This window comes from Camelus ferus, chromosome 10, assembly GCF_009834535.1.
Source record: "Camelus ferus isolate YT-003-E chromosome 10, BCGSAC_Cfer_1.0, whole genome shotgun sequence".
Lineage (NCBI taxonomy): Eukaryota > Metazoa > Chordata > Mammalia > Artiodactyla > Camelidae > Camelus > Camelus ferus.
The window spans coordinates 69131237-69154936 of NC_045705.1; the positions used below are offsets into that span (position 1 = coordinate 69131237).

General features: G+C 50.0%; 1 protein-coding gene across 3 annotated transcripts in view; it reads left to right on the plus strand.

The window, feature by feature from the left end:
* Window positions 1–23700, plus strand: part of PPFIA1 (PTPRF interacting protein alpha 1) — a 77385-nt gene that overhangs the window by 47078 nt on the left and 6607 nt on the right. For 2 of the 3 annotated variants that reach the window (XM_032490079.1, XM_032490080.1), the window contains exons 15-23: window positions 1060–1283; window positions 3352–3583; window positions 8355–8506; window positions 9319–9491; window positions 9949–10030; window positions 14483–14564; window positions 14670–14870; window positions 21625–21800; window positions 21895–21992. In XM_032490079.1, the coding sequence (XP_032345970.1) occupies window positions 1060–1283; window positions 3352–3583; window positions 8355–8506; window positions 9319–9491; window positions 9949–10030; window positions 14483–14564; window positions 14670–14870; window positions 21625–21800; window positions 21895–21992 (1420 nt within the window). Of the gene's footprint in view, window positions 1–1059; window positions 1284–3351; window positions 3584–8354; window positions 8507–9318; window positions 9492–9948; window positions 10031–14482; window positions 14565–14669; window positions 14871–16501; window positions 16565–17052; window positions 17080–21624; window positions 21801–21894; window positions 21993–23700 lie in introns of all 3 variants that reach the window. The other variant, XM_032490081.1, reaches the window with a different exon arrangement.

Below are 23700 nucleotides of genomic sequence, written 5' to 3' on the forward strand. Positions count from 1 at the left end.
TGGAGACCTGGAAGAAGTGAGTGGAGACGGAGTACAGGCTGCGCTTGGGGAGCAGAGAAAGGCAGTGGTAGCTGGAAGGGGATGTGCAGTCTGTTGTGTTATGTTGAGGAGGAGGAGAGAGAAAACGTTCTGAGGCTGATGGGAATGAGCCAGTAGAAAGTTGATTGGCCGGAGAGGAGGAGGAAGGATGGCAGAGGATCCTGGAGTGAGTCGGCGGGCGGCGGGGATGGGGGTCTAGCTGTGGGGAGGGGTCCTGGGAGGGAAGACCAGGTGCAGGGGCACAGGCCCCGGGGCTTCTCGAGGCTCCTGCGGTTGCTGTGATGTCGTGTCTGGGAGGTGGGAGCAGGACCCTGGGCTGAGAGAGAATGGGAGGGAGGGTTGGGGCAGCCCCAGAGGAGAGGGGGCCACACCTTTCATATCTGTTCTGATGACAGACGCCCTCCCTTCGGAGGGGGCTTGGGCTCAGCGTAGATGTGCCTTTTCTCCGTGAGTTGCAGTCCCTAAAGGCCCCGTCTGCAGCTCCGTGTCACATGCCCTGAGAAGAGAGCTTGTAGGGCTGGCCCTGTCCTCCGTTCTGCTGCCGCTGCTGGCTTCTGCCTTTGCTGTTGCCTTAAAAGAGGGGACTAGGAACCTCCCAAAACTCAAGTTGTGTGTTACTGGATGACACCAGTAAAAGCTGTGGCCAACTGGGGAGCTGGTAGCTTTGGATCCGATTAATTTTTTTACTTCCCTTTAGCGTGGCTGATTGTGGCACAGGTGTTATTTTTGTACTTAGTTTTTGAGTTCTGTTTCTGACTTGGTCAGTCCAGCGTTGTAAGTAACGTCGTACAAGTTCCTCCCGTCCACGTTAAAGCTTGGATGCCACCGGGCATTCTAAGAGAGAGATCATCCTCCTTTCCTGTTCCTTAAACACTGCTTCTTGCTTAATAGATGTCAGCAGCTTATCACTGTGGCCCATTTTTCCAGAATCGTTTGGGCTTCTGTTTAAAATCTTTATGCTCCTGGAGGATCTGAGCTGCTGTGACCGTCGCCGTTGAGACACAGGCCTCTCCCCCACAGGTGCAGACCCTGAACGAGCAGGACTGGGAGCGCGCGCAGCAGGCCAACGTGCTGGCCAACGTGGCCCAGGCGTTTGAGAGTGATGTGGACGTGTCTGACGGCGAGGACGACAGGGACACGCTCTTCAGCTCGGCCGCTCTGCTGTCGCCCAGTGGGCAGGCCGATGCACAGACGCTGGCCATGATGCTGCAGGAGCAGCTGGATGCCATCAACAAGGAGATCAGGTGGGCACAGGGCGTCTCTGCGAGGTTGGGTCGCACTTGTGGTCGTGCGCGGTGCCAGGGGTGCAGGCGTCATCTCTGCAAGGTTAGGTTGCACTTAGATAAGTCTGGAACAGGTCCTGTGAATATCTTCTGAATGTTCCATGACGATAAAACTGACTTCAGTTGTCTTTTAAGATTATAAGTTATGAGATGACCCTTAGTGATAAAACTCAGTTGACGAGGCATCCTCTCCACAATTGTGGTCTGGGTAATGTTTGTGTGAGAGCTTGCAGAATGTGTTCCGTCCCTGCCCCAAAAGCTGATGCACAGCTGGGGAGAGCTGCAGGGCATACAGGGCCCACCCGTGACGCTCTGGACGCCAGACCAGGGCCCACAGGTTGGGCGGGCGGGCAGGATGCAGAGAGCCGAGACCATGTCAGTCCAGGTGCAGAGGGAGGTGTGGCGTGGGCTGGGGTCCCCTCCCAGGGCAGGGCCGGATGCAGGCTGAATGACGGGAGAAACGCCCAGTGCGGGGGCAGGTGTAAGGGGAGCTCCGGAGGATGGGGGGCACTCTTTGGCAGCACTTCCCTCCAAGTGAGCCCCGAAGAGGGCGAGGTGCCGAGGTGGTGTCCACTTGCGGCCTGTGTGTCCTCTAGCACTGAGAGGGGTCATCCCAGGTGTCCCTCGGAGCCTCATGTTTTCAGGGGTGGCGCAAAGCCGCCAGGAACAGAAAGCTGGGGGTTTCGGGTTGGTAGAGTCTCACTCATACTTGGATTTTGCTATATGGAATTAACTTAATGTGAAAATTGTTCCATTGAAAGACAGGGATCAAAGGATGTGTGTTTGAGTATTTCAACATATTTAAGATGTTTTCCTGAGAAACCCTCTTAGCAGCTGTAATAGTTAATTTACAAAACAATGGACCAGCTGTGGAGTAGAATCCAAAGGATGGCCTGTGTCATCAAGAGGCCGTGGCTCTGGGCGCAGCAGGGTGACCAGGCGCCTGAGACCTGCCCTGGGTCAGACCTGACGCAGCCACATGACCAGTCCTGAGTCCCCGTGAAGCTGCCACAGGCCAGCGGATTGGACAGGGCTGCCGCCCAGGGTGTGCTGGTCCTGTTCCTGCTCCTGCCTGGGGATAGCAGGAGGTGGAGACAGGCGCAGGGTGAGCGTCAGACAGCGAGGAGCAGGCCGCTCCTTAGAGACGGGCTGTCCCTGTGCAGCGTGGAGGAGTCTGACAGGTTCCTTCCCATCCCTGTAGGAAATGCAGAAGGGCTGTGTACTTCAGGTTTTATTCCTATGGTGCGTTGCTGGGCAAAAATGGTTTTTCCTTATGCAGCAAGTTGACCTGATAAAATGGAAAATTCTACCCACTGACTTGTCAATAATAAAAAAAATACTTTCAGGATGTATATGTAGAATTTAAATTGGGAAGGTTACTACAAGGATCTTGTGTTTTAATATAAAAATAATTACTTGTATAGTCAAATATTTGAACTGCTGTTTAAATACCCACTATACACTAGGGTAGAAGAGCAGTTATCTTGAATTTTAAGTTAATGCAGCGTGGTTGACATGAATCCAGAAATTCAGATGAGTCTGGTAGAGAATTTCATCAAATAACACTTCTGTTCAAATTAACCTTTAAAATACTCAACTCAACATTTTCGTCTAGTCTAGACTTCAGTGTTTAGAAATTCCTAATTGCTTTGCTTTGTGAGTTGGTTTTTTTTTTAATTATTATTGTATCAAGAGCTCCCAGTTTCTAGTTGAAAAAATTGATAGACGTGCAGCTTTGCTCCAAGGCTCGGGAAGGTGAGAGTCGTAAGATGCAGGTCCCCCACTAAGCACAGTAAGAGTTGCCATCCAGGCCCGTCAGAATTTTAGTGTAAGTTAGTGAAATGAGGCATGAGTGACTAGAAGTAGCTTTATGAGGCTCAGTGGTAACTTGTGACTTTGACTGTATCATGAAGGTAAAAAGTGGGGTATTTCTGCAGAGATGTTGATCTCTCTAGTTGCTGGTTGTGAGCAGATGCAGGTTTGTCGTCCGTTTGCTGACAGAGGAGGAATGACGGTTTGTTTCGTCTAGGTTGATACAGGAAGAAAAGGAGAACACAGAGCAGCGGGCAGAGGAGATCGAAAGCCGCGTGGGCAGCGGGAGTCTAGACAGCCTTGGTCGTTTCAGATCGATGAGCTCCATTCCCCCGTACCCCGCCTCCTCGCTCGCCGGCTCCTCCCCGCCGAACAGCGGGCGGTCCACCCCGCGAAGGATCCCGCACAGCCCGGCCAGGGAGGTGGACAGACTAGGTATCATGACTCTGGTGAGTACGCCTCCCCCCTGCCACTGCCCCCACGCGCCCCAGTTAGCTCTTGAACAGGGTGGTGGGCCTTTTGTTTTAACCCAGAAGAAAATCAGGTACAGTTGCTGTGCTCAGAGGTTCCAGACTTTAAAACCAACTGGTGTTTAATCAGTTAATGATAGCACAGTGACGGGCTGGCTTGACTGTTGGGATGGCCAGCTTTGCTTGTCACCGTGACCCCAGGGTGACTTCGGGCAGGGGCCTGCGCGGCCCAGCAGCTGCAGGCGGAGGGTTGTCGTCTCCTGGAACGGGCAGTGTGACAGGAGAAAACACAGGCAGTCCTCGCGGCAGGAGGGAGGTGCATTGAGAGCCTGCCGCCCGCCCGCACGAGGGTGCAGGGCGCACAGCCGGAACGGGCCAGGCCACTCCTCACGCCCGCTCCACGTGGGAGGCAGGTGAAGGCCGCTGGCTTGAGGCACCCAGGGAGGCAGCCGGGCCTCTTCACTCCCCAGCGTCTGGAAAGGCCATGACCTTATGATTTCTGGTGACAGAGTGCAGCTCAAAAGCGCGTGTCATAACTTCTGTGTGTGTTTAGTGCAGGGTTTGTGGGCACGTTGCTGTTTACTGCATGAAACCACGTTTACAACATTTTGCCTTCTAATTGCACTTCTTTTTTCTGTGTCTACCTATTTTCATTTTAGTTGCCCTGTTGGCCAACACATAATTAAGTCAGCTGTAAATCGTGTTAGTGGCACATGAAGTGGTACTAGTCCATTTGTGGTGTTTTGACATACTGTTTTTGTAATTCACCTCATTAACTCATTAGCTAATATTTACAACTCTGACAGCTTCGTTTGTGGCTTCATGCTTAATTGCTTTCAGAGAATTTATGAAACCCGTTGTGTTTTTCCTTGTCTTTGTGATTCTGCACACTGGCTGACAGTGTCTGCCGCCATCATTGGTTTTGATCTCCCGTGTCATCCTTTGTTTTATTTTAATTGTCAGTCCAGACCCCAGCCTCCCCAGCCCCCAGGTCTGTAGTTTATTCCTCCAGCTCCTTCCTGGTCCCCGCCCCCCCCCCCCCCCCACCGTTATAACTCCCTCCCACGCCTGCCCCGGCCACTGCGACGCTGTGGTCTCAGTGTGTCTGTGCCTGGTCGTGGCTCATCAGTGGGGTTTCCGCTTTGTCTTCATTTCTCATTGAACAGTGTCTCCCCGTGGCAGTAAGTTTTCATTAGCGTGTCCCTGGGTAACAGGTATGGTTACAGGCATGCTGTGGATGGAGCAGAATGTGTTTACACAGACTGTGTATGGCATGTGTCATTCATTCATGAGGGAAATGTTTCTTGCATAAAGAAGCCACCACCACAGGCAGGATTAATGGACACGTGACACTAATAGTATACTTTCTGGTTTTGGTGCCTGTATTTAAAACTAAATCTCATCTACTTACTGAACGTACACAGTTAATGTCTTTAATGGGCTTTAAAATTAAATTACCTTCTGTGAGTCATAGAGTGTAAAGACCCCACTGCTGTTACGCTCGCTTTTGTTACATATTTACACAGGGCGCCTGCTTTAATCAGTAAGTTTATTTTGAGAAGTTTTAACCCAGATTCTAGGTAAGGCTCTTACATTCATGCCCAATAGGTGGTTAGATCTGTTCAGTGTTAAGATAGGTATTGCGGTAACTTCCTCATCAGTTAGGGTGATACTTGACAGTGCGACTTGTGTTTTATTAAGAAAAACTAAGTTACAGAGAAGCTTGGCTTAGACTGGGCAGCTAGGGCCCTTTGTTGATCCAGAATGCCACAACTTAATAATCTGAGTTACGTTGTAATAGAATTACATCTTCCTGAGTAATAACTTATACTGTTTCTCTAGTAAATCTTAAACGGCTTATTATATTTAACTTTTGTAGTCAAAGAATGTTCTATTTCCAGTCTACATTTTCTCTAAATCTGATCTCACTTTTATGTGTTCTGACATTCTCTTTTTAATATATTTGCTTGTGCTGATTCTTGAACTTTTAACTTCAAAGTGTACAATCAATCTGGTTTTCTCTTCATTTCTTTGCATGCATCTGTCAGCCTAGTGATTTAAGGAAGCATCGGAAAAAGGTAAAATACTTTGTGATTTAACATGCCTTCGTGTCTCTGTGACGTGTTGAAGAGTATCTGCCGTTTCATGGCAGCAGACGCCACGTGGTTGTGTTCTGAGGAGTGCTGACATTTCAATGGAAACGTTGAAACTTACCCAGCACGTAACACGTGCTGATGGCTGTTGGAAACAGGTCATTCACTAGTGGTTTTATAGAACATTGGGACACACGTAAGAGTTTGCCCCTCTCCCCACCTGTTTGCCTTCTAATCGTCGCATGTTTATGTATAACAGGCAGAGTGTTTTTGAGAAAGAAATTACTGAAGCAGAACCATAGATGTTAGGTTTGGGGAATGCCAGTTTTAATCATCACAGGTAGCAGCGTGTAGTGAGCGCTTGCTGTATGCCCGGCACGACCCCACGAGCATCCACACGAGGTGCGGGTGCTGTCGGCCCCTGCGTGACAGAGGCCGGGCGGTGGGCTGGGGCCGCCCAGTCAGGAAGTACTGCGGTGTGGGCTCGGCCGCGTAGCCACGTCAGCACCCGGCCGCTCTCTCTCCAGATGCTCTCGCCTCCCTCATGGCGTCCCTGACAGAGGGAGCTCAAGGCCTCTGGTCCTCACAGATGGCCCTGGATTGGGCCTCCCTGTTCTTGGAGAAAGCACAGTGCGTTAAGGAACAGACTTGTTGACCAAGACATCTTCCTCATGACAGTCACGCTCCAGTCCCTGGTCTGTGCCCTGTATGGAACCTGCTCGGGGTGCCCTTGTAGCGCGGACCCCACGGGCCCTGCGCTGCCCTTTAACCAAAGCGGTTCAGTGCAGTGAGCAGGGTGGCGCCTGGGGAGCCCCTCAGCTGAGTCCACCGTTGCATGAACTCTTGGGCTCCAGTCCCCCTGTGCCACCGATGGGCTTGTGACCTAGCCGTGCTGCTCGCCACCGTGTGCCCTGCTTGCTCTCCTGTTAGGCGCAGACGGTGATAGACCTGCGCTTGCCGGGGTGGCCACGCTGTGCCAGTCTGCACGGTCTGCTGGCGTTGAGGTGCGGAGCTCACTCCCGCAGTGAGACACAGCCCTGCTGACCTGTGTTTGTATTTCCCTTGGTAACAAGACCTGTTCAGTGCAGGAAGTGGTGTGTTGACTTCCATCCGGGTGGGACAGCCTGCTGCGTTGCTTGTGGTGTCTTGAGCTCGCTGACTGGCTGCGTAGAGGACCTTGTTCTGGGTGTGCGTGTGTGTGTGCGTGGAGGGGACCAGGCACCGCGCAGACCTGTCTCCTCCTCCGAGTCGCTGGTGTGTGCCGAGAGCCCTCCCAGTTTCCTTGCAGCTTCCCGTCAGGCCGTGTCCTGGGGGTGCCGCCAGGGGAGAGGGCCGCCAGGCCGGGGAGCCCCAGGGCTCCTTTGGGAAGTGACTTGCCGTGTTAGCTGGGCCCTTAGGCAGCTGTTAGTCTCCGTTGAGTTGACGGTCAACTCAGACTCAGTGTCGTTCCCCTGACCTATTCTCTGTTGTTTTTTGATTTTTATAAGTGATTGTTTTGACTTGAATTGAGATTTGTCCCTGTTGCAACTCATACTGATAACATCTAGCCCTTGGAGCCGCTTGCGGCCCGGTGGTTGTCGCTGGAAATCAGGAGCGGGTGCACAGTTGGTCCAGCTGTGGCTTAAATGAGTGCAGCTCCATTTTGTGCTGATCCACGTGGTTGTCACCAAGCCACCGTGGGGCTGCAGTGGGTCGCTGTTCTTTACAGAATCCCACTCAGAAGTGTGGGCTGGCTGCTCGGGTCTCTGTTTACACAAATGCTTGCCGTGCATGTTTCATAAAACCCAGCCTGGCTTAACCACAGACCCCACATTTGTAAGTAAGGCCTGTTTGGACCTGGAAGGGGTTAATCTGTCCCCCATTCTGTGACCACCACCCTGCTTCCCACACCCACATTCCATTACAAACAGAAAAACTAGGCGCCTTAAAGACCTTTTAATGAAGACCTCGGGTTACTCTATCTAAGCTGTATTGAACAAATTATCTAAACTGCATATAAGCACTCTGTTTATAACCTCCAGTCTAAACATCATTGAGAAATACAAGCCAGATGCACATGTGTTCGGGTGGAGGGGTTAGAGCTCTTTCCACTCTTTAAACCGTTGTTTTAGGGTCTGGTAGTTGGCATCTAACCAAGACCAGTGCTGGGTCATGGTACAAGCTATTTCTATTTTCCCTCAGACGGAGAGGTCTGGACGGCTTTGCCCATGAGGCTTCTTACCCTTGCTAGTGTTCTCCTCTGAAGTGGCATCAGGCGATAAACACATCCCTCCTCTTCATCGGGGACGGTCAGTGCCACCCACAGATGGTGGAGACTCGGTTTCAGGCAGGTCTCAGGTCTCGGCTGTCCTCGGGGCGGCGTGGGGCCCGGGGGGCAGAGCTGGGGGCTGCTGTCTGGTCTCCGCACTCCCTCCAGTGCAGGCGGGCAGGACTCGGCTCTGCTCTGTGCTCCCTCTGCTCCACGGTCCTGCCTCTCATGAACAAGACAGCCCCTTCAAAGGGCATCAGGCTGAAACAAGGCTTTTTGTCCCTGGCAGAAAGCACAGCTAGTAGGTTTCCAAGTAAGTTCGTGTTTATAATGTAAAGCCTGTGTGCTTTCTTTCCGTGTGTGTCACCGCCTGCTGTTGACTGACTTCGCATTCATCTCGCTCCCTCAGTTGCCGGCTTCCCGAGAAGAGGTACGAGATGACAAGACAGCCATAAAATGTGAAACGTCCCCGCCTTCGTCCCCACGGCCCCTCCGAGTGGACCGGCTGCACAAGGGGGCGCAGCACACGGTCAGCCACGAGGACATCAGGGACGCGCGGAAGTAAGGGGCCGGGTCTCCTCGAGCCCAGCGTCAGGGAGCCTGGTCCTCTCTTGTTGGGGGGTGGTCAGGGGGCCCGGCCCTGCTGTGGGAGTGGAGCACAGTCCAGCAGAGATGCGTGTCTGTCTGGGCAGAGTCCATTTGGAGAGAAAAGAGTTAAATGATGTCAGCAACTGTAGAAAAGCTTTACTTCTTCCGAGTCCACAGACTGGCTCCTTTGGGAACGTTCTTTGTATTCTTGGGTGGAGCACTGGCCCAGCACGGGGATGTTTCTGATGGTTCCCTTGGCAGGACTCAGTGCCCCCGGACACACTCTTGCCCTCTTTGAGCTGTTAAGAGTTCCAGCCCATTCTTACCGGTTCACCGAGCGCTCCCTCTCAGGAAACCGTTACTGACAACCTCCTTTGTCAAACCACCGCCTGTTGAGCTTTTGTCCCAAACCAGACAGCACTGGGTAGAGGGCACCCGTGTTAACCTCTGCATCACCCCTGCGGCGGTGCCCAGGGCTCCTGCACGGCCAGGGTCACGCTCGGGGCAGTGGGAGCTCCCGCCTTTGTGGGGGCACCTTCTCTAGCCGAGAGGCTGCCCCGAGGTGGGGTCGGCAAGCTACCGGCAGCAGTCTCCGTTGTGCTCTCCCTGGGAGCCTGTATCTGTTAGCGTCACGTGTTTGGTGAGGGTTCGCGTGAAGGAGACTTGTGGTGGTTGCTGTGAGGTCTGCAGCGGGAGTGGTGAGCGTGTGTGCTGCTCTGGCTCATGCGAGTGGAATGTTTTGTTGTGTGAGGGCACTTACTAAAGATCATTTTCTGTCCCCAAAGCTCGACAGGCTCACAGGACGGCCCCGTCAGCAACCCCAGCAGCAGTAATAGCAGCCAGGACTCGCTGCACAAAGCCCCCAAGAAGAAGGGCATCAAGTCTTCCATCGGCCGCCTGTTTGGCAAGAAAGAAAAGGGCCGGCCCGGGCCCATCGGCAAGGAGGCACTCGGACAGGGTCAGTGGTTTCCTGCAAGGTCCTGACCGTCTGGAGCGGGGTGGAGGCTGCCGTGTGTGTACCTACTGTGTGCCCCCCCATTGTTCCCACATGGTTCCTTTCCTATGAGCTTGGTGCTCTCTGGGACCCAGAGCTACAGAGGCGCACGGCTTCTCAGCAGGTGCACACACGAGCCGGGGGCATGGTTAACATCTGTTTGCTTGAACGACTCAGCCTTTTCCAGATGTAAAGGTTCACTGCTTCTCGAGCATTTTTGGGCCCTTGTCATCTAATCAGAAAGTTCGCCTTTAGAATCTTTTTCACTCTACCTGCAAATCCTCTTACCTTCAGCAGGACTTGTTAGCATATGAGGTTACTGAGCCCATAAAACTAACCACCCCGCAAAACCCCTAACTTGGCGACGTTGATTCTCTCACAATATTTTGACCACTCTGCTTCCTCATATCTGGCGTTTCAGAGACAGAAAACTCATCTCCAGATGCCTTGGGACTCAGCAAATTGGGAGGACAGGCTGAAAAAAATCGTAAACTTCAAAAAAAGTAAGCTTTTTGTTTTTGTCTGTCTCCCTGAATGTTTTTCAGTTTCCTAATTTTTCATTAATGCTCATTTATTAAACCTAGTATCTAGCTTTGTATGTCTATTATTATTTGAAAGCTTAATCTAAAGCCTTTATTAAATTATACTTTTTGGAGGACTTTGAGCATCTCTAAAATTTGGAAAGGACTCACACTTGGGTTCCCAGTCTACTTTGGAAAGTTGTCTCACAAGGACGTGTGTGGTTGAGTCCGGTTCAGCCTTAGAGCATTTGAATCTGAATCCTGGCTCTGGTACACATTAGCTTCGGTGCCTTGGGCAAGTTCCTTAGCATCCCTGGGCTCCAGTTTTCTCATCTGTAAGATGGGGTGATAGGAGTCCATCCCTCATGGGGCATTAGCTCCACACCCACGTCTACATAAACATACGCAAGGCAGGCCGGACAGTGCCAGCACGTCCTGAAGTCTGTGCAACTGCGCGTCTGACCACAGCTGCTGCGGGACCTTGATCACCCGCCTTCAGAGATTCGCTGTTCATGCTAGTCATCTACCAGAGTATTCACTAACTGTGGTGCCCTTTGTTTTTCCTCCTCTGGTAGGTTTTGTATTTTTATCTTAAATACAGTTTTAGTTTTTTAATCTGTTTATTGAATTTTAATTCTGAGTTGCCACGATCCTGAAAATATGTGGTAACAGTAGGGACAGTCTCCACAGAGGAGCCCAGGCGCTGCGATGCCCCGGGGTCAAGTGCAAAGGGTCAGTGTGCGCGTGTCTCTGGGTCCAGAGGCATTTTCTGATTCAAACATGTTGTGTGTCAATGGACCGCATCTAAAACCAGAGTTAAGTGGATGAGCTAAATAGTCTGAGATGCTCCCAGTCAAGTGACAACTGAAAAATAAAATGGAACACTCATCTGAACCACAAAAGAGGCAGCTCGTAGTCCAAGAGGTGAACACTGACCTGGACAGTGGGGACGATGATGACAAGGTAACACTGGGCTTTGAGACTGGGTGACACTCGGTGGGTCCGTGATAAACATGATGGGGGAGGTCATCTGGCCCCTGTCAAGTGCCTTGAGGAACTGTCTCAGGAAAAGGGGCTCGAGGGGCTGGTCGTGTCCCAGGTCTCGGGCGAGTCCCTGGAACGCGCCTGCCAAGCGAGGGTCCTTGGCTTCATGCGGGAAGGAATTCAGGAGCGAGTCATAGTAGGATGAAAGCAGGTGGATGCAGAGTGCCGGCTGGCTCAGGAGACTGAGGCCCCAGGTGTGGGGTGGTTAGTTTTATGGGCTCAGTAACTTCATATGCTAACAAGCGGGAGGATTCTTCCCACTACTTTGGGGAATTGGGCCCCACCCACATTTTGGTCTGGGGTGGTGTGTGTCCTGTAGCAGCTGGTGTGTTACGTGAACGTGTCATGAGGCTCAGGGTCACCAGACGTCGAGTCTCCCGCCATCTTGGGCTTAGTCGGCTCTGACGAGTTTTGGTCGTATCCTCAATGGCTCTGCTCTGTCTTTTCACGGTTGTGCCCTGCTCCCTTCCCTCCTGTCTCAAAACCTTCCGTGGTCTGGAACCAGGGCCTCCAGACACTGACCCCCAGCATCACCCGTGAGCCCCAGGGACCCTCTCCCCTAGAGGCCAGTTTGCCTTTAGCCCCCGGAGCTGCCTGTTGGCTTTGCTTTTGTGAAGTCTGCCTCATTTTAGTTCTCGTCTCAGAAATCACCGTTGTTTCGCCCAGCACACTAGCCATTATGTTTCGGGCGCAATGCTGTTGCTTCTGTACGAATGTTTCTGTACGGTGCCGTACGAATACTCGGTCTTTGGTTCCCTGTAAATGGAAGTTTGTAGAAACCACTTAACAGCAAAGTTTGATTTGAATGTTGCTATCTTTGAACTGAATAAAAACGTTTTAAAGTAACTTGGGTGATTGCCATTTGGCCATGTGAGACTCAGGGTTAGAACGAGGCCCTTGGCTCCTGGAACCGTGCCAGGGAAGTTTGTCCCGGGACTTTGCTCCTGTGTTTTACTTCACATCTTCATACTTGGGTGATGGAGACAGTCAGGTTTTTGAGTGCCCACGGGTCCTCCCACCCCTCTGCTCCCAAAAGTTTGTATTTCACATGGGATCAAAAGTAGTATAAATTGGCCAAAATGTATCACTGTGTTTTCTGTATTTATTTTGTAATTCTTAGGAGATATGCTTGAGTACTCGGCTATATGAGAAATACTTCATTGGGTTATTTGCCCCCACATGTGATTAAATTTCACGTGCAGGGTGCTTGCGTGTGTGTGCATGCGCGCACATGTATGCAAGTTTCTCTGGAGCCGTGATGTTCAAATTGAACTTCTCACTGTCTGTTGCCATAGCTGAGTGGGTAAGAGCGGCTTGTTCTCTGCTCCGGGGTCATGCGTGCCAAGTTCTAGAACGTACAAGTAACTTAACAGAGAACAATTCAAAGTCGGAAGGTTATCTGACGACAGTGGGTAATTTTAGTTCTGTCAGTTAACCAGAGATGAAATTGATGGGGGAAAATACTCTGTTTACAAATTTTTTAAAAATATTTGAGTTTTCCAGAAAAAAAGGTGTCATTCCAATGCAGTTTGATATCGACGGAGTTAAAGGTATAGGAATCGGCATACATTTCCCTGGAGTGTTTTCTTTTTATTAGCCCTTGATTTATCCCAAAGGTGTTCTTTCAACTGCTAAATTTACACAGCCAAGTACATTCACTTTCAGAGCATCTTCAAGAACTGGTGAAGCTCTGATTCTCAAATTCTGTAAAAACCACGTGAGAACACGGTGGGCGCTAGGTGTGACACTCCTGGGTGTTCCTGACATCAGCCCCGTGGGAAGCCGTGGCCTGGGGCCCCACACCTGCCGCCAGGACTTGGTCCCCTTGATAGACAAGAAGAGTGCTCCAGGGCAGGTCCATTCGGTGGGTGTGCCATGCCGAGCACGTGCTCTGACACGTGCAGCCTTGGTTGTCACCAGCTGCAGGCCCTGGTCCCAGAGTCTTGCTGGTGTCACCGAGAAGTGGCCTCTCCCGCAGACGGCAGCTGCGTGGCTGCGTGGCCCCGGCGCCCTGCCTGAGCTGTGTTTGTGAGGGAAAGCGGGAGGTCTCCACTGAGGTGCCTTGGCCTGCTGAGTGTCGGGCTCGGAAAAGCCAGCCGGTGTCCATCGTGTGGGCGGCACCACTTAGATAGCCGTGATCACGGCTCACGCACGCTCACCGCGGTGCTGCTGTTGTCATCCACAGACCGCGGGACCTCTCCCTCCCAGAGTGTCTGTCCTCCCAGCGTGTAGCCTGGTTCTAATTGTCTTTCTCCTGCGACTCTATAATTTTAAGGCTGGGAAGCTGCGTCAGTTTACTGCTAGGGCAGGTGCTTAGAGAAATCATGCTTCACCCGAGAACGTGACCCTTGAGCACGGAGACAGGACGCAGCTGCGGGCCCCGCACAGTGCGGCCCAGGCCGGGTGGGTGCAGCGCTCCCCGTGTTACCCCCTCAGGCCTGTCTCCCTTGCAGTTCTCTGTAAACTGAGGTCACAGCTGAGAGTGAGACAAAGTCACAGCACAGCGTGACGCGGTGTCCTCTAGCAGAGGAAGGAAATACATCACAGCCAAAACCAAACGAGTCTTCTCCTTGCTTCAGGGCAGTGGTTTGGGGCCGTGGAATCGGGCAGGTGGTGTGCAGCTTACCCCCCGGATGTTGGCTCGTGACCAGATTCCTCAGAACGGAGTTGGATGCTTTGGGTAGATCGAAGGTGCAGAGGGATACGTGGCGTTTAGGGTCCTGCCCCCTGAGTGCTCGTGTTCTAGGCTCGGGAGCTGACGCCCGGAAGAGCTGCTGTTTTCTGGGAAGTTGGCCTGTGGAAGAATAGCTCGTTCCTTTGCTAAGGGTTAGATGCCTGTCGTGTTTATGCTTGTAGTTGTGGTGAAGTGGGGGAAATGGGTGGTCGTGTGGACTGTTAGAAAGGGTCACCTGAGTGAATGGGCCAGTTCGTAGGTTCTACATGGCATCTAATAAGTCAGACCCATCACAGATTAAGGAGCTTGGCTGCCTGCACTCAGCCCCCCAGCGGCAGCAAGAGAAGCGCAATTCCTGGGCCGGGGGGTCACCAGCACAGAAGGGGCAGGAGTGGGGACCCTGCACCTGGTGCTCGCCTCCCGGCGGGGCCTGCGGCATGTTCCCACCTGGGGTCTCTTTAAAGCTGGTGATGACTCTTTAATCCCGCAAGGAGGTGGTCCTGTAGAGGGTCGCGGAGACTCGCGCTGCGTTTCGTTACTCAGGCAACCTCGTAACATGTTCCAACTGCCATGGAGCTGATGGTTTAGAAGATTAAAGGAAAGTGATGAGATGGGCATTAATACACTTTAGAAAACGTATAAAGAGAACTCGTCTGTCAACTGCATGTGTGCGTGTGACAGCGATTCTTTAATTCAGAACGTCTTGTCATCCGTAGGCACGAACTGCTGGAGGAGGCCCGGCGGCAAGGTTTACCCTTCGCGCAGTGGGATGGCCCCACGGTCGTCGTCTGGCTGGAGGTGCGTGCCCTGCTTTCACCCTGGCTTGAGTGTGTCCATATGTGAACGTGCGAGCCTGTTTGCACCTGTGCGTAACCTGCCGGCCTCGATGTCTCCTGCCTTCAGCTCTGGGTTGGGATGCCGGCCTGGTACGTGGCCGCCTGCCGGGCCAACGTGAAGAGTGGGGCCATCATGTCTGCCCTGTCGGACACGGAGATCCAGCGTGAGATCGGCATCAGCAACCCCCTGCACAGGCTGAAGCTGCGGCTGGCCATCCAGGAGGTCATGTCCCTGACCAGCCCGTCAGCCCCGCCCACGTCGAGAACGGTGCGTTCCAGAAAAAGCTTGGCCCGCATTGTGTTCCTCTGCAGTGCTTTCTGAACACATCCAGTGTTCTGTTTATAGTTTTAGCGTTCAAAACCATCGCAGCTTTCCATGTGTGACAGTTGGGTAGTTAAAAGATAATTTTACTGAATACTTTTTTTTTTTTTTTTTTACTTTATTACTTTTCTTTGGGAGGAGTTAATTAGGTTTATGTATTTATTTTTCATGGAGGTGCCAGGGGCTTGAACCCAGGACCTCGTGCATGCAAAGCACTCACTCTACCACTGAGCTACACCGCCCCCTTTATTGAATGCTCTTATAACAATTTGGCTTCAGTGGCCTTGTCATGTAGAAATAGGAGTTTTTGAAAAAGTAATCACTACAAATTTAAACATCAATTTAAAGACAGTGAAGGGGAAAAGCTTCACCCCCAGGCTGCACTGTCATCACTGTTCGACTCTGGTTGACCTGTCTGGCCGATCAGGGCCTCCCTCTTTCGGGAGCTGCAGACCCTGGGCGCTCAGGCTTTGGGCAGTCCGTAAACCTGCAAGCGTGCACAGGGTTACTTGTGCTGGTGCAGCTTTTCTCCACGTGGAAAGGCCTTGCAAGTCCTTCAGAGGGGTCCTCCTTGAAAAATTAAAAACGAATCGAGTGAAAACATGAATTGTTTCTGGGAGTTAAGGGCGGGCCAGCTCAGTTCTGAAGTGCGGACTCTTTACGTTGGCTCAGTCCCCAGTCTCCGCCTTGTCTACGCTGGAGAGAAAAGAGTGAAGAACCCAAGAGCCTCACAGACGCACTTCTCTGAGAGCAGGTCAGGGCCCGCTCCGGGGCTCACGGTCGCTTTACACAAACAGCGTGGAGCTGCCTTGTCTCTCCGCGCACGCGCCGTGGTCGTGAACAGTAGGCCTGCCCCTGCCTGTTGGGCAGGTGCTCTCACCCAGAGCCCTGTCCTCTCAATGGTACCTAATCTGGTCTCTGTCCCCCAAGCGTTTCACCATAGAGTTACCGTCTCACAAATGAAGGTGCTGGGGGTTTTCCCCAAGTTTTTATCAACCATCTTGGTCAAGGTGGCTTCTCATGGATTGAGTTAACGAACGGTGAGGAGGAGCCCGCCCACTGGGAGACGGTGCAGTCTGCTCCCTGAGGGGCACCCGCGGCTGGGGGCTCATGGGTCTCGGGTGCCGTGCTGGGGTACACGCTCAGCCCTGCTCCCTGCCTCGTCAGCCCCCCAGGGCGAGGGCCCGGCCAAGGAGCCTACCGTCTTCCCACAGCCCAGAGCTAGGCTTCCGTACTGTCCGGGTGGTGCTTTGGGGAAGACCATTCTAAATAGATTGGATCAGTAGTTACTTGAGAATTATTCTCAGTTTTCAGAAGTGCGAAATGCCTTTCCCTCTGTCCCGCACCCCTCGGGTGGCAGGCCTATGACTGCAGCTCTAGGGGGGCTGCTGTGTTACTGGCGATGGTGCTTGTAGGGTGGTCGTTTGAGAGGAGACAGCCTGGGTGTCCGCGGTGGGCGGTGGGGGTCGGCCTTCGCCCCCGCTCCTTCCACGCGCCGAGGCTGACGTGTCTGCCACCTTGCCTCTCTGTCACTGCTCCCCTGCCCTGGATGTGGCTGGTCACTGGGGTCACTCCAGACCACAGGAAATGTCTGGTTAACACATGAAGAGATGGAAACGCTCACAGCCACGCCACAAACGGTCAGTCCCACCCTGGGCTTGTCCCCCTCCTTCCCAACCCCCCGCCCAGAGTGGCGCCTTTCTGGGCCCTTTTGTGGAAAACAGGGATGTCATTTTACACTGAATGGTTCCGTACAAGTATTTCCTTTAGGTATTAGTTCAATGTGTAAAACAGAATCCGTCTTTTATCTTTATATGTTTTTCAGAAGCTTAGTCGGTAGACTTGCTCCATGTAGAACAGATGTAGGTCGCGCCCCCTTCCCGGGAGACCGCAGCTCAGCACTCTGACCCGAGTTTCCCCTCCTGTGGGGGTGCTTGCTGTGGGAGCCCACTCCCTGCATGAGACGTTGGAGTCGGCGGGTCTGCATGGGTTTTGCATGATGCTTTGATTCTTTGAACGTTCTCGCTCAGTTAAGCCGCGCTTTCCCTATGGAGTCGGTTTGCCTGCGTTACTAAGCTCGCCAGTACTAATAGTGTGTTCTTTTACATTCCTAACCACGTAACCTCAGGAAGATGAGGAGGGAAGCTGGGCTCAGGTTGGAGACTTTCTATAATATATTCTTCACTATATGTACAGCAACAAAAAGAATTGGAGGATGAAAACTTGTAATTTACTTTTTTTGGCGTTTTTAACATCTTGTATTCAGACTGTTGTTAAAGATTTGAACGCATTAGTCAAAGCAGAGCACAGGATTAAAGAGTGCGTCTCATGGACAATTTTGAACACTCCTGTGTTGGAGCCCTTGGTCGTGAATTCTGATTGATATAAATCCCTTGGTCCAACACAGTCTTTCCTACGAAGTCCCGTGGCTGCGGCAGCTCCTGAGATGATGTGTCTCGGCCCCTGTTGGGGTAGCCTTAGTTCCGAGACCCACTGGCGGGAACATCGCCTCCCAGCGCGTTTCCCACAGGAGCTGCCATAGCGACGCTGTCCCTGTGTCTGTGTCCACCTCGCGCTGTCCTAATACTGTGCTGCTCCAAAGACTTTCTTACTAATGGAATTCTCAGAAATTAAGCCTAGGCTTGCTTGATGTATATGTTGGATTTTCAGCTCCCCAGTTCTGCTTACAAAAAGCTCTCTCACAACTGTTTTGTAGCCTTATTTTGAGACAGCTTGATTAAACACAGTGGTTTCCACACACCTGACCCCACCGACTTTGCCATGTGACCTGATGTACCCTTTAGCAACAAGTTAAAGGCCACCAGGTGTGGACAGGCAGCTTTGCCAGGGCTGGCACAGTGGCATGGTGCTCATGGACCTTGAGAGGATAGCTGTATAACCGAAAAATCAAAGTAATTTTAAATCAGAATCTTGCTGACTACAAGTTGATGGTTTCCCTCTATTTCTACTCGTGAAGTAAAGCCAGTTGTGTCCGTCTTTAACCACAGGAGAGAGCAGCCGTAACGTGAGTCTCCCTTGATCTAGGTATTCCGTGCTTCTCCTCCAGGTGAATATCCTCATTAGTTATTTAACCTAGTCAGGTATCTCTCTACGGGGCCAGTGATGGCCCTCAGAATGAATTTTAAAGAGTGCATTTCATAATTACTTAAATGTCAGTGTATTTTACACTAAGAGGCAGAACTTTGTCAGCACTTGAATATGAAATACCTGCGTCATGGGGCATGAAGTATAAATTAAAGAAGCTGAACGTCTGCCTTTGCCGTGGAAATACATACAAGGGTGAGCCGTGCCGACGATGCCGGAGTTGCCAGCGTCCAGCCTTCAGCGTGAGCAGGGCTGCTTTCGCTCTGTCCCCCGTTGTAGAGGAGGGAGAGGGAAGGGGCTTCCTGGTCTCTGAAGCTGCCGAGGGCAGGTGGTGTGCAGTGCACCTTCCTGCACTGTCCGCAGTGACCAGCTCCTGGGCGGGGGGCATCTAGAGGCGCCCTTGGGCACTCGGGGGGAAGAAGGCATCAGGTGTGGTCAAAGCCTTCGATGCCTTCACTCAGCAAGGGGCATCTGCGAGCTGTCTGCGTGAGACCTCGCTGCTCGCTGGTGGTACCGGAGCGCACAGGACAGCCTCGTCCCTGCCGTCACTGTCACATGTGCCCAGTGCAGAAGACTTAATCCGTGTTTGTGATCATTTCAGTGATGGTAACATAGACCCTGCAGAGGGACTGTCTCTTCTACCCCAGTGTTCTCTGATCATGAGAGAGCCCTGCCGTGTGCTTTTTTCAGAGGCTGTGACCACAGCCCAGGAGATGTGTTCTGCCTGGGACTGAGCCTCATCCTCCCAGGAGCTTATGTTACTGACCCCTTGAGTGTGAATAGAGTATATAATGAGTAAACAAAAACAAGGAGGTTCTGCTTCCATGGAATTCTCTATTCAGAAACATCTTTGCAGTTGTGTCCATTTAAAAATGCATAATCAGCAAGCAAGAAACTCATGCCTGTCAGGCTTACGAGATGAGGGTAGGGTTTAACAGAAAGAAAAAACATGGTGTAATGATTTTCCAAAAATGTTTGATGTTTTTCTCCATTCATTATTGTTTACAGAAAGTAGTGAAACTTTGTCTTTCTATTAGAATTTGAGTGCTCTTGTTGGAGTTTGAGTCGTTCCTTCCAGCTTTGTTGGTATAAATAATAAATTAGGTTAGAGGCCATACTTTCAAGACAGAACATGGTGGTAGTTGAGAGATAACTGTTTCCGAAGATTCTGTAAAGTAACCACAGAATTCCTGTGAATGTACTTCAGTCTTCTTGGCCCAAAGAACATCAGGTGCCTTTCTCTGATACGTGTGTACATATGTGCTTATTTATTTTTCACTGTGCAAACCTTGCACGTATTCTGTTACATTTATCCTCGTGGATTGAATGGTTTTGATGACATTATAATAAATTATATTTTTTGATTTCAATTTCCAGTTCATTTCTAGTATTTAGAAATACTGTTCATTTTTGTATGTTGACCTTGTATTCTGCAACTTTGATTTCATTCTGATAACCATTTTTGTAGATTCATTTTCTACATTGATAATCAGGTCACCTGCAAATACAGTTTTATTTCCTTTCTAATTCATAATGATTTTGATTTCTTTTTCTTGCCTTATTATAGTGGCTAGGAGTTCCAATGCAGTGTTGAGAGCAGACACCCTTGCTTTGTTCCTGGTCTTAGGGAGAATGCATTGCAATTCACCTTTAAGTATGATGTCAGCTCTGCCTTTTTTATAGATGGCCTTTGTGAAGTTGAAGCAGTTTTCTTCCATTCCTAGATTTCTGAGATTTCCATGAATTAATGATGAATTTTGTCAGATGACTTTTCTTCATCTTTTGAGATAATACTGTGATTTTTCTTTTCAGTCTATTTGATATGGTGAATTTCGTTGGTTTTTCAAATGTTGACCCAACCTTATGTGCCTGGGATAAGCCCCATTTGTCAATGACATCTCATTCTTTTAATCGGTTATTGATTTGATTTCCCGATGTTCTGTTCAGGAATTTCCATCTGTGTCTGGGAGGGATGTTAGTCTGTAGTTTTCCTGTGATGTGTTTCTCTGGTTTTGGCATCGAGATAGTGCCGGCCTCATAAAATGAGTTAGGCGTTTCTTCACTTTTGGAACAGTTTGTGCAGAATTGGCATTTTTTCATAAGTATATGGTAGGATCCACTAATGAAGCCATCAGGGTAGAGATTTTGTGTGTTTGTATGTGTAAGAAGGTTTATAACTACAGATTCAAGTTATCTGTTATTCAGTGGCTTTCATAGATTATATGTTTCAAGAAGTTGGACTGTTTTATTTAAGTTGCTTAAAATTATGCAGTTTTCCCTTAGCATCCTTTCAGTGTCTGTAGGATCTGTACTGATGTCCCCTCTTTCATTCTTGATATTGGTAGTTTATGTCTTGTCTTTTTCCTTGGTCACTTTGGTTAGTCAATTTTATTGGTATTTATGAAGAACCTGATTTTATGTTCGTCGTTTTACTTTCTGTTTTTCTGGTTTCTGTTGCATTGATTTCTGCTCTTACGTTTTCTTCCTTTTGCCTGCTGTGGATTTCATTTGTTCTTCTTTTTCAAATTTTTTAAGATAGAATCTTACATTATTGATTTTTTTACCTTTCTTCATTTGTAACTTAAGCACTTAATACTATAAATTTCCTTCAAGGCACTGAATTAGCTGTGTCCCACAGCCTTTTAGTATATTTTCACTTTTATTCAATTAAAAATATTTTCCCACTTCACTGTGATTTCTTCCTTGACACATGAATTATTTGCAAGTATGCTAGTTTCAAAATATTTGGGAATTTTCTGAATATCTTTTTATTATTGATTTCTAATTTACTTGTGTTGGGGTCAGAGAACATACAGTCACCGTTAGTGAACTGAGTCTCGTCTGTCTTGGAGAATGTTCCATATCCATTAGGAAAGAATGTGCCACGCTGTCCTGGGTAGAGTGTCGTGCAGTGTCCGCCAGGTCGCGCTTGCCGACGGCGTTGTGTGGGGCGTCTGTGTCCTTTCTGAGGCTGGTTTGTTGCCTGCTGCGGCTTCCGTGTTAGGTCCCTGGATGACTGAGAGGAGGGCTAAGTGCTCTGACTGTGGTGTGAGTTTGTGTCTCGCCTTCAGTCCTGTCACTTGCTGCTTTGCTTGTCTCTTCTTTTAAAACTATCTTTTAGTTCACTTTTTAAACTGATTTTGAAATTAGCAGGTGTTTTGTTAAGGACATTTGGAAAACAAAGTGTTAAAAATAAAATTAAATCCAGCCAGAGGTATTTTTAATGAGTAGAGTTGGATTGATCCTTCAAACTTGTTCATGAGTCGTGATCATTCTTTGTTGATATATTATTACATATAAAAGCTATTTCAGAAATGTGTAGTCAGTCAGTTTTATTTTGACTTGGTTAATAGGTTAAGTTTATAAACACAAGTGAGTCAGATTTTTAATGGTATAATTCCTTTTGTATAAAATTTAGCTAACTAATTTAAAAGCTAGTAAATAGGAGATCAGATTATTTTGAAATTATAAATGTTGTCATTAGTTAGCTCAGCCTTTGAGGACATGTAATAGATTAAAAATCCAGTTTAAAGATGATTTATACTGCCCTTGTGACGGCTTTTCTGAACTGATCAAACTTAATTATTGGGAGCAGACCCTCGCATACGGGGACATGAACCACGAGTGGATCGGCAACGAGTGGCTGCCCAGCCTGGGCCTCCCGCAGTACCGCAGCTACTTCATGGAGTGCCTGGTGGACGCGCGGATGCTGGACCACTTGACCAAGAAGGACCTCCGGGGTCAGCTGAAGATGGTCGACAGTTTTCACAGGTAACTCATTGCAGGTGGGTCTTCCTGGTTGGCTAAGAGATTTTAGACTGTTGCCAGCTCTAAATTTTTTTCTCTTTTTTTCTTTTTGAAATAGAAACAGTTTCCAGTGTGGAATTATGTGCCTGCGAAGGTTAAATTATGACCGAAAAGAGCTGGAGAGAAAACGAGAAGAAAGCCAAAATGAAGTAAAAGGCTAGTACAGACTGTTGAATTGATCTGGCTTGTTTCTTTCTTCCCAGTGTTAGCACCGTCAGTGATTTCCTATTTAAAAAAAAAAATATCAGGAAGTGCTTTAAGTGGAGAAAACTCATCTGGCCTCATTCCAGAGGAGGGAGGGATGACAAGGAGTATTTTAAGAGCCCCTTCTATAGCCAGACAGCGTGTGTCTGTCCTCTTCTGTTTCTGTCCGCCTGCAGGTTCAGTGTCTCACGGTAAACATTTTTCCTAGGACTCCAGAGATTCCCCGTTACTGTGACACGTGTCCTACCCCACTCAGAAAGGCCACCCCACCCCGCTAGGTAGCCGCAGAGGGAGGAAGCACAGTTCTCCACTGCTGGCGCATCACACGCAGGATTTGGGTGTGAGGAGCGCTGCCCTGGCCGCTCATCAGAGGACGGCGGAGCGCAGTGCAGAGCGGCGTGCTTCCACCCAGCGCAGAGCCAGCGTTCCAGCCGGGCCAGGCCCGTGGGGCGGGAGCCCCTTAGCCGGGGAGAAGGCAAAGGCATCTGAGATAGAAGCCAGGTGCACGGGCGCGAGGACGTGGAGGGTCCGGTGCGGAAGCCAGGAGGCACCTCTCCCTCGAGGGCCTCCCGCGCCGGGTGCCTCTCAGCGACCACGTGCAGTAGAGAGCTTCCAATGAAGTGTTCACGATTCAGCTCAGAGCGACAGCTCCTGGTCTGTAGAAAATAAAGAAATCACTAACGGTAGTGTGAGGAACAGTGAGACTTAATTGAACAACTCCAGGCCCTTCCACGGGTTAACTTACTTGCTCCTTATTCCCACAGCCCCGTGAGCACCAGTGCTGTCTCCATCCCAGTCTCCCCAAGAAAGAAACTAGAGGTGAAAGTGCGGTGGGGAGATGGCCCGTGTGAAGGGCGGGTAGGCGTGACTGAGCTAGGGTGTCAGCCCCGAGAGGAAGCAGAAGCCAGCATCTAAACTGCATCTGCCTTTGTCTGGAGATGGGCACTGGGAGTGAAATCGGGAAATTCGTTTCTTTTGTTTTCTGTTTCCATTTTAAACCTTCTTGCAGTTGGCAGGAATTGTCTTTGAAAGTAATTGGTGATCTTCTGGATGTATTTTTACAGAGTGGCCATTTTTAGATCTCTCCTAAAGCAAATTTAATCATTTATTGCCTGGCATAATATAACTTCCCCCTAAATCTCTCATATGCTGGAGAGCATCTTTAAGTTTCTCTTTTTGAAATGAGACAGCACAACTGGCTTCAGGAAACACGGCTTCAAAATTATAAATGCAGGTGGGGTGTAGATCTCAGGGGCAGAGGGCATGCTCAGCATGCATGAGGTCCTGGGTTCCATCCCGAGAACCTCCATTTAAAAAACATACAAAAAACGAAACTGGTGCCTATAAATGGGGGGGTATAGCTCAGCAGTAAAGTATGTGCTTACAATACATGAGGTCCTTGGTTCAGTCCCCAGAAACCTCCACTAAAAAAATAAATAAATTCTTCTGGCAAGGTTATAAATGAGAGGTTTATGTTGCTTCGAGCAAGGTGTCCAGATTTGGTGCCACTCCTTAAGATGGGAAGAACGTATTTCAGAAGACTCTGAGGTCTGTATCTGAAACGTGCTCCTGCCTGGTGGGCATTCAGATTCTTACGTGTCCTTTTCTTCTGATCCCTGGATCCTCACTTTCTGTTCTCTAGAAACGAAATGTACATAAT